General features: G+C 34.6%; 2 protein-coding genes across 2 annotated transcripts; both read right to left on the minus strand.

Annotated features, from left to right (window-relative positions):
- Window positions 1–624: 624 nt before the first annotated feature.
- btr02 (bloodthirsty-related gene family, member 2) lies at window positions 625–6,782 on the minus strand. The gene is made up of 7 exons (XM_059560399.1): window positions 6,103–6,782; window positions 4,331–4,626; window positions 3,773–3,856; window positions 3,351–3,575; window positions 2,808–2,949; window positions 1,588–1,614; window positions 625–1,494 (listed from the first exon to the last, which is right to left on the minus strand). The coding sequence occupies exons 2-7, from the start codon at window positions 4,622–4,624 to the stop codon at window positions 950–952; spliced, it is 1,317 nt and encodes a 438-aa protein (XP_059416382.1). The 5' UTR covers window positions 4,625–4,626; window positions 6,103–6,782; the 3' UTR covers window positions 625–949.
- A 1,217-nt stretch (window positions 6,783–7,999) lies between these two features.
- si:dkey-120c6.5 (GTPase IMAP family member 7) lies at window positions 8,000–9,211 on the minus strand. Its single transcript, XM_059535710.1, has 2 exons — window positions 9,100–9,211; window positions 8,000–9,017 (listed from the first exon to the last, which is right to left on the minus strand). Exons 1-2 carry the CDS (start codon window positions 9,155–9,157, stop codon window positions 8,041–8,043), a joined length of 1,035 nt encoding a protein of 344 aa, XP_059391693.1. The 5' UTR covers window positions 9,158–9,211; the 3' UTR covers window positions 8,000–8,040.
- Between the last annotated feature and the right edge of the window lie 1,133 nt (window positions 9,212–10,344).

Here is a 10,344-nt window from a genome sequence, read left to right on the forward strand (position 1 = left end):
GGTTGTAAGTTCCAGTGGCAAGGACAGGAGTGAAGTGCTGCCCTCTGGGATGTCAGCTCAGGTCTGTGCAGCGGTGGGCAGAAGCACGCGCTTATGTGCGCGTTTGTATCAGTGTGTGAATGCGTTAATGTGTCCTGAGTGTGTCTCCCAGTGCCTGGTGTACTAGCACAATGACTCGCTGTTCTCTCGCCCTCGCGTTCCACCATCTCCAATCCATCTAGTCCTCTTTTTCATCCTTTGCCTTCTTGTTCCTTGAAGTGAATTCTGTCGTTTCTTACAACCTTTCATTCGCTTACATAGAAGTTCACAGAGCGAAAACAAGTTACGTCTTACTTTCATGTCCCATGACAATGGCATATGTGTAAAGTTATAAATAACATTTAAGGAATAAATAAGTACAAAAAAGTACAATTATAGCTAATGTACATTTTGGATTAGAAACTTCAATTTTTTTTAAAGATCATTTTGTTAATTTAAATTACAAACTGCATAAGATGATTACAACCTATAGTAACTTTAATCATGATGCTGCAATGTTGTGGGTTGCTAAAATGAGTGTTTCTGAGCATGCTGCTATGTGGTCCCTTGTTAAAAAGAAGTACATGTTAGCATACTTTAAAAAAAGATTTAAACGATTAAATTATTGTTACTAATACAATTACATGAACATTTATTATAGTTTAAATTTATATTAAATTCATTTAGCTGACACATCTTTATACTGTATATACTTTAATAATGATCTTTAAAATATTTTTAAATATGGTTAAAATGTACTTGCGAGCATAGTGACTATACATTATAGTAAACAAAAAATATACTTTAATGTCATTTCTATTGCATTTAAACATATTTATAAGTGCACATTTTAATTTAATAAATAATTAAGTGCATCCTATGATGGCAATGGTAAAGAAAGAGAAGGGGCAGTAAGAGCTAGCATATTGCTTCAGATGCTGCAGCAGCTGCTGCTGATGATAAGGGGAGCAGTGTTCTTTTCCCCGTGGGGTCGTCCCGGGCTGAAGATGGGGTGGAGCTTATCTGTGAAAGTATCTTTGAAAGTGTAGAGATGAATCCCGGTATCCAAACAATAGAAAGACACACGTCCCTCCTCAAAGTCCAGGTAAATAGACAGTCTTTTAGGTTTGTGACTGAGGCTGAAGAAAGTTGGAGGGGATGTGTTAGCGATGTACTGGGTGCCATTCTTTAAGCTTAGCATCCAGAAGCCGTTGGCTGGACAAATAGTAAATTTCCCCTTTCTGTTGACAGATTGTTTGGCTACTCCCAGATCCCAGTCAGTCTTGTCTCCAACCTCCACTTCCCAAAGGTGCTTTCCATGGCTGAAGGCTTCCTTGGACATTACGTTAGCCACCCGGTCAAACCTTTTGGGGTTTTCTGGGACCTCTTGTCGCTTATTCGCATGTCTGACCTCCTTCCTGTCCTCAGAGATGTAGAGGTAAGCGTGAGCTGTCCTAGGATTCAGATTTACTTCAACTGAAAAGAAAGACGGACGATTGGCTTTCCAGAGAAGACAATGACACAAAACTAATTTTATGAACAAATTTCTAAATGTTCATGAAAACACACCTGAGTACTTCTGCAGCCTCTTCAGTTCTGAAAAAGAACAAATTGCAGATGAAATATAAATCACAGAAAAATTACACTCTTCAACATTATCATCTGCTAACTATGCCACACTTTTCTCCATTGGCACGCATTCAAAAGTGTGTGTGTGTGTGTGTGTGTGTGTGTATATATATATATATATATATATATATATATATATATATATATGAAGAGTTCAGATGCAAAAGCCTCTAAGTGCCATCTGCAATTTTCATCTGCAATTAGGATTTTTTTTCGAGCTCCTATGCTTAGGTTGATTCATTTTACTTTAATTGCAATGTGCAGGTCCTTTTCCAGGCTATTAAAGTGAAATAACTGAACATAAATATATATATATATATATATATATATCCTCCCACTCTCTCTCTATCTATATCTACAGTTCTGGGTAGATTACTATAGTCCAATTGCTGATTACAAATTTATATGACAAAAATTGTAGCCAGTGACATAATCTGAATTGCACATATTAAGTTATGTAATCTCCTTTTTGATTACTTTTCGATTACATTACTTTTGACCTAACTTGTTTATCTTGAATTTGATCATCGTGTACAGAGTTAATAATTAATAAAACCATAAAACGGCCAAAACCTTGGGGATCCTTACATTACATTGAACAAAGATTAATAAACATGAACACTAACATTAACTAACATTACATGGTCAAATTCTTTCAGGCTTGAAATAATTTTGTCCAGGCTTTCAATATTAATATTTAGTGGAGGTCACTGGATAAGACACACTATTTCACAGCTATGCATCGGTACTGTTTAGTAACTTTAAATTAACATAATTATTAGTCTCATGGAATATAACTGTTAGGCTAATTAGAAAGATTTTCAAAGACAAAAAAGAAAAAAATTGAGGAATCCATAAATTATGAATAATTTACTGCCATTGTGTGTATAATATTTAAAAGTAACTGATGTATTGTCACTAGTTATGTTATTGTCTCTTTTAAGAAGCAAAATGTGGTCATACACTAAACTTGTACAGCTTTTGACCCCAGAACATGGAAACATTCATGTTTTAAATGCCAAAAAGCATAAACATGATTAACAGAAGAAGCTGTGAGAATTATGTTTAGTACTAACAGGCAAAAGCATGAGGACAAGCAATAAGGACAGTATGAATTCTGGAGCATATACTGTAGCATTATTTGAATCATGCAGTCGTACCAGCTTTAGACAGTCTTTTAGCTTCCATCGTGACTGTATCCATGAAGTCCACCACAGCCTGTCTGGTGAAGCCAACACAAGGATCAGTCTCCAGTGTGACTCTAGACCAGTCTCTCATCGCTCGCGGTATATCACTGAAGCTCTGGAGATGAAAATATGTCAGTTATTCAATCCTACGCTATACTCACTAAAAGGAAAACTTCATAAAATGTAAAATTATGTCATTGTCCTCATATCACTCCACATCTGTATGACTATGCTGTTATTTCGATCTTTTCTTCACTTATTACATGATTTCAGAAGACTTCGAATATTACACACAAGTCATATTGACTATTTTTAATGTGCTCTTTGCTCTTAAAGTCTTTTTGGAACACAAATCAGTAGTTGTGTGAGCCGTTTAAAGATGATTATTTTTTTATTTTCATGAGCACTGTTAATGATTGACAAAAAGTCATGTGATTTTTGTATCTAGCATGTAAAACGTCATAAAGAAACATTAAAATATAATGTCTTATCAAAAGAGAAATTAAACAAGGTTACCTTTTTAAGACGCTCCTTGTCATCCAAGTGCTCAGGGTTGGTGCGTCCATTTTCCAGTTCAAGCATTTCTTTCTCCAGGTCTTTTACAAGCCTTTCAACTCTTTTCTCTGCCTCTTTTTGTTTCTGCTCAACAGCAGCCACTACCAGTTTATGGTTCTTCTCTAAGGTGCTCAACAGAAAAGAAAACACCCTTTGGCTTTCCTGAACCTCCCGAAGACATGTGCTCTGTTTGGAGGAAGAACAGGTTTTCTTTTAGAAATAGCCCAATTAATAAAAATAAAAAAGAAAGAAAAAGATTAACCAGATATTTTTAAGGGAAAACTTCAACCCAAAATACTACTACTAATAAAAAAGTATCCTTATTTATTTAAATATTAATTGTGGTCGTGGTTTTATTCACAGAGTTGCAATCGGTCACAAACCTTTAGGAGCTTTAAGGAATTCTGAAGTTTCTCAATCTTCTGAAATCTTTCCTGAATCATTTTCTGCACCTCTCCTGCATTCTTCTGAAGAGAGAAGAACAAAACAACAGAACTCTTAAGTTGTTTTTTACATTTTCTTTTTAGAAATGTTGTGTTAATCATTAAATCTACTTAATTTACATTGTGTAGTGAATCCATTATTATTATTATTATCACAAAAACATTAGGCATCACTGCTGATTTCAACAGATAATAACAATAAATGTTTACTGAGCAGCAAATCAGTATTTTAGACTTATTTCTGAAGGATCATGTGACACTGAAGACTGGAGTAATGTTGCTGGAAATTCAGCTTTGCATCACAGGAATGAATTACAAATGTTATATATATTCGAATAGAAAAAAATTATTTTAAATTGTATCATTTGACTGAATTTCTCTATATTTGATTGAATAAATACAGCCTTGGTTAGCATAAGTTCCTTCAAAAACATAAAAATATTTAGTATAATAAATGGGAGTATACATTTAGTTTTTTTTTTAAATTAAAGTACTCACAGGTTCATCCTGAAGTTCATCCATACTGAAGAACTTGGATTTAGCAGCCAAGCGTGTCTTCCTGTAGTTTTCAGTGACGTCCGCCAGTATGCGGTTCACGCTGATATGTGGTCTGGAGCCAAAGGCCCTCCTACAGAGCGGACACTCGTCTGACCCGCTGCGGCTCCAGTAAACACGGAGACATGCTTTACAAAAGCTGTGTCCGCAGGGCGTTGTCACTGGGTTACTGAAGATCTCCTCACACAGAGAGCACAGGAAGTGCTTCTCGGACAGGAGACTCATGGTAGATTCCATTCCTGAGAGAACACAGCATCACAAAACGTCCACATAAATCAACCATCTATCAAATGAATGTAGCAAATAAAATGCACTGACAAGAGGAAAGTTAATTTCAAAATCCTCCTCTTTTACAACACTTTTTCTGCAAGATTTACTGTGTGAAGGTAAATTTAAACCTCTTTAAAGAACCTTTTAATACCAAGCAAAGAGAATTGAATGAATTGAAGGGACCACAATATATCAATATGACCTCTAAATGTAAATATCAATGAGTTGCATTGCCAACATTAAAAACACAACAACAAATCACGCTTACAGCTTGAATACTACTCCTTCCAAATACTAGATAGAAATGTAATTCTTGTCTCATTTTCCAGCATAAATGTCTAAATATTTTAATAGTAAATCAAGAATAATTTACTTGAGAAGCAAATGAAGTGAGTTTATGATTAAAATGGGAAGATATATCTGCCGATGGGGTTAGAAAGATCAGCATAATTCAGAGGGAAAGACGTTTTATCCTCAACTGACAGATGTTTGTTCTTGTTTAACGCATAAACTCAAATAATCGTGTTAAAATGCTGAGAAAACACGACGAGATACAGTATATTTGCATTTGAAATATAAACGCATTTTAATTTTAAGAATGTTTAGATATTTGTAATAGAAAACAAGACAAAAATACTGCAGAAGATATTATTTTTTTAGCACTACTCTCAAGAATTCATTACCTTTTAAAGCCTTCATTTACAAACTAAGACTTTTTGAGGCTTACAAACACCTTGTATAAGTTCAGTGTGTGAGTTAAGTTCATAACTTCAAGTAATTGAATAAATGTGGTGCACATAATATGGCTGTGTTTAGCCTGTTTTGTCCCAGTAACCATGAATAAGTGACTAATGATGGACAGAAACACATTAACTAAGATAAGAGAATGGAAAATTCTTGTCAGACTTATTTAACACAACATTCCAGAGTTAAAAAATAAAATTAAAATCCTTATGCTGTGCTCTTTATAAGCTATAACTCGACTTTCTAAGGAAAGCTTGAGCTATTGTGTTTATGTAAATATTTGCAAATGCTTTATATAATGAGTTTGTGTAGCATTCCACTAACTGCAATGGGGCTCTTCAGAGGCCTCTGTTGAGCGAGTGGTATGGAGAAGAACGGGTTCAACCAGAAACCTCATGTCGTCATCAGGACAAATCTAAATATTTATCTAAGAGGTTTCGGGAATAATTTTCAGACATGTTTGGGAAAAGGCAGCTGTAAACATTAAGTCACAGGTCTAACTTAAAAATGTACTGTGTGTTTCTAAATATAATTGTAAATTTATTTAAATACAATTGTATTATACAATTACATCATTCAAACTGACCACTTTTTTTGTATCATCTTTTTAAAAAGCTGTATTGTGCTCGTTATCCTTTACATTGTGAGCTAACAGGTAAAGTTACAGGACAATAGTTAATGGAAATCTCATTGGATCTTACCTGTACTTCAGCAGATGAAGAGAGTCATTCACGTCTCCTACGGTGAGTCTCGTAAAGTGAACTAGAGCATAAAGTACATAGGTGTGTTTCCAGCAGGGGGAGGAGCCAGACAATGCCTGCCTTGAACTTTACACTGAGTCACACACCTTACCAGATCATAAATAGACTCAAATAGCTTTAAAGTGAAGTAGATTTCATTACTAATTTAGACAAAGATGAAATGTACAGCATTATACAACAAATTTCATACAACGAAATAGTTTACGTATTTTATTTATTTACATATAAACAACATCTCATATAAAATCTTTTGTACAAACATATTTACAGTTTAAAACTAAAAATATTAAAAATAAATTCACACACAGCGCCTTCCAAAAGTTTAGATATGCCCTAAAAAGCAATATCAGCAAAAATCCTTATCATTTTTTTGACGTAAAGGCATTAAAAATGACTTGCAATTATTGTCCAAGACCAGCAATAGTGATTTTCAGTTTGATTACAAAATAATAGCTATATATAGTATAGATGTCACAGTCAGATGTGGCAGCTGTAGATTATTGAGTCAGAACCCTTTTATAGCATTAAAGAATGATTGGCGCTTACACATCATGATTTAAAAATAGCTTTACAATCTTTATATGTTTTGAATTCAAATTAAGTTCAAATATGTTTTTATAGTTTGTTTTTATATGTTTTTCTTAAGTTGGGACTGGAACTCAGTAGCTGCCCACAAAGACAAACATTGGAAAATGTAGTGACTAGCCTATTACATCCCCAGAAACCCTCATTGTATCATTGTGGATAATAAAAAAAGGCTTACTTTCTTTACTTACAATGTTTAAAGAAAGTTTGAAAGTCCAAAATTAAAATTAAACTAAATTTATGCATTTAGCAGACGCTTTTATCCAAAGCGACTTAAAGTGCATTCAGGCAATCAATTTTTACCTATCATGTGCTCCCAGGGAATCGAACCCCCAACCTTGCGCTTGTTAACGCAATGCTCTACCATTTGAGTTAGAGGAACACTGTAATCAAAAGCATTCAAAATATCCCCATATGTTAATTATATTTAATATTATGTTATTTATATTTATATGATATGATAAAAAAATCACATGAGCAAGAGTGACATTTTCATGAATATTAGCGCTCGAGTGTTATCACAAAAATTCTTATTAACTTTATACAACAGTTCACAAAAACAAGAAGTTAATACTCAGTGAAACTGTAGACAAAATATTTTCAATTATTATAATCATTTCCAAACAAAGCCGGAGCAGAATGTTTGTGTCTCTCAGAGCAACACTGCAAGGTTTAGTTCCTGAATTAATATGTTTTTGAACGAATCATAAAGACAGGCAGCTCATTTCTAAATAAACCAGCCATTTTGAATGAATTATTTGAATGAATGATTCCATGAATCCCTTATTAAGGGATTTACCACCACCTACTGGCAGTTTTAGTGTCATGTTTATTTATTCATAACAGGTCTAAACCAGCCATGGTACCAGCACAAAAACACACTTATCAAAATATTGCTTATTTATAGTTATCGACAAATCACAAAAAAATATTGCGATATCATTTATTGTGATTTTCCAAATGCATCGCGATTCTCGGGAATCGATTCTGAGCTTAGTTTTCAACAGCAGGTGGTGCTCCAGGGCTATCGCACACTCAAATCCTCATGAAAGAAGTGAGGAATGAGTAATGTAAGTGATTAAATGTACTTGCACCTCAGCTTTTATGTATGATGCAAGATTAATGTAAACACAGTCCACTGTGACCACTCTTGTAATTTGCTTCAGTCTTTAAGAAGTTTATGAATGATTATTTTAGATTCAAGTGGTGTGTGTGTGTACAGAACTGGAACCGAGCAGAGTACTTTTTCTAAAGCAGACAGAAAATCGCTGATTTATTGTCACACCTTGCCCATTAGTGGGCATCTGTGAAGGATTTGTAAATGTAGCTCCATGCTGCATTAGCTGCACCTCCAAACACAGCACCAAGACCAGCACCAACAGCAGCTCCCGCTGCCATTCCTTCATAACCTACTGCAAATCCCAGAAGTGCGCCAACAAATGCACCTTTTCCGACTGCAACAGCATAATCAACAAATCTAACCGCGAATCCAAGCTTGTCTGCAACAACCAGCTCTGCTTTCTCTCGGCACTCCAACTGTATCTTTTCTTCATACTTCAGGATCTCACTGGCAAGCGCTTCTCCTGAATGCTGGTTCTCCAGAGCCTTCAATGTCTCCCTGATCTCTTTCTCCTTAGATTTTTTGATGAAACGCTCCTCTTTCTGAATTCTTTTTTCAGCATCCTTAAATTCCATGTTTGAAAACATTCCATGCTCCGAGACCATCTCATCCACCTTGGTGAGCAATGCTTGAGTCTGGCTACCCTCAGTCCAGTTTACTTCTCCATTGAAAAAGAGGTAGTTCTGGCTACATTTCTCAGCAAGCTCTCTAAAGCTCTTATTCTTTTTTACCTCATCTTCTATGGACAGAACTTTCATGCCTTTCTCATGGTATAAAACAATCAATGTGTGCCTCAAGACACGTTCCCCAAAGAAGTGAACCATAGGCTTCAGTATGTCCATGGTGTTAGAGGTCAATTTAAATGGGTCTACAACGAACAGCACAGCATGAGGACCTGGACATGAGAAACAAACTGCCTTCCTGAGCTCCTTATGAAGTATACTGTCCGGCAAGTCATTATCTTGAAGATTTGGTGCATTGACTAGTGTTATGTTTCTCTCCTGAACAACACCTGAACTTTTCATGGTAGCTGAAATATTGACTTCATCTCTGGTAAAGACGTCTTGTCCCAGCACAGACCGTGTCAGGGAGATCTGATTCTGACTTGAGTCGCCAAAGACCAGTATCCTCAGTGGTGTTTCTCTGCTCACTGTGAGATGAAGTTAGAACATATTTCATTGTTAATCAAGTAAATCGTAATTTCTTAAATGTTCTGAATTGTGTCAACTCACTATTAGGTGGACTGTCTAAGCTCAGTCTTCTCCGTGGTTTCACTTTGACTGATGCCATCTTAAATATAACAGTCACATGGGTTGAAGAATTCAGGATATGCTATCCTATTAAAGAAAAAGAAACGTTCAGAAATAACAACATAAATATTTTACAATAAAACATGTTTTGTTACTTGAAATAAATTAACTCACTGAAATAAAATAAAATATTAAAAAAGTTAATTTATTTTATTTCAGCTAGTTGTCAGCATTTCAAATTTTCATTTAGTTTAAACTGATGCAGTAAAACAACTAAAACTGAAATAAAATTATAAAAAAATTACACAGACTTTAAAAAACAATTAAGAATGACAAAAAAGTAACAAAATTACTAATACAGAAAATAAAAAAATAAAAATAGGAAGTGATTAAAAATATTCATTAACAAAATAGTATCTTTGTTTAGGTTTGCATAAGTTATACATGTTTGGAACGACATGGGCGTGAGAAAATTTTAAGTTTTATTCTTACTGTATCATTACAACAATAAAGGACATAAAAGTAGCATTATAAAAACCATTCCAAAGCATGTAGACCATTAAAATTAACTAAGCATAGTACTTTTATTTCAAACAAATCAAAATGAAACTTACCTCTGAAGGTCAGGATCTTTTCACACCAATCCAGTAGCATCCCACTAAGAATAATGCAGGAAATAGTAAGCACACAGATTCAATTTTATTTATTCACGGTATTGTTGTACTACCTACTTTACACAAACTGTGTAATAAATCAGAAATGAAATATCATACAAATAAAACACTTTCAATCATATGAGACTGTGTGTGCACAGTTTGGTCTATAAAACGAGAATTAATAAGAGCGCATTACAATATATTTGCTAGAACCTGAAAAGAGCGTAAGGTTGTAGTTTTTTTAGGACACCTACGTGTCTCTCCAAAAAGTACGTTTGCAGGTTTTTAATTGTTAACAAACAACACACTTCATCAACAGAAAGAGTCACTACGCAGGGGTTCCACCCTCATTCTGACGTCACGTGATTGTTTTCTAGCATGATTGGTTGGACAGCTTGTCTTTCTCGACTGCATTAGTTTTAATATGTATTTTCGAGTTAAAAACGCTTTCAAAAGCTTCATTAAAAAAAAGACACAATCTATCTGTCACGACGCGCACTAAAAAGTGCATCATGTGCTTTTAATTCATTCGCAAACAATATCCATAACATTAAGGCCTATTTACTGATCC

This window comes from Carassius carassius, chromosome 1, assembly GCF_963082965.1.
Source record: "Carassius carassius chromosome 1, fCarCar2.1, whole genome shotgun sequence".
NCBI lineage: Eukaryota > Metazoa > Chordata > Actinopteri > Cypriniformes > Cyprinidae > Carassius > Carassius carassius.

Coding starts and splice junctions, on each gene's coding strand:
- btr02 (XM_059560399.1), bottom strand. CDS start 4,624: ATGGAATCTACCATGAGTCTCCTGTCCGAGAAGCACTTCCTGTGCTCT. Junction 1,615..2,807: donor TAAAAGACTGTCTAAAGCTG/GTACGACTGCAT, acceptor GTTCTTTTTCAG/AACTGAAGAGGCTGCAGAAG. Junction 1,495..1,587: donor GAGGCTGCAGAAGTACTCAG/GTGTGTTTTCAT, acceptor CTTTCTTTTCAG/TTGAAGTAAATCTGAATCCT.
- si:dkey-120c6.5 (XM_059535710.1), bottom strand. CDS start 9,157: ATGGCATCAGTCAAAGTGAAACCACGGAGAAGACTGAGCTTAGACAGT. Junction 9,018..9,099: donor CTTAGACAGTCCACCTAATA/GTGAGTTGACAC, acceptor TTCATCTCACAG/TGAGCAGAGAAACACCACTG.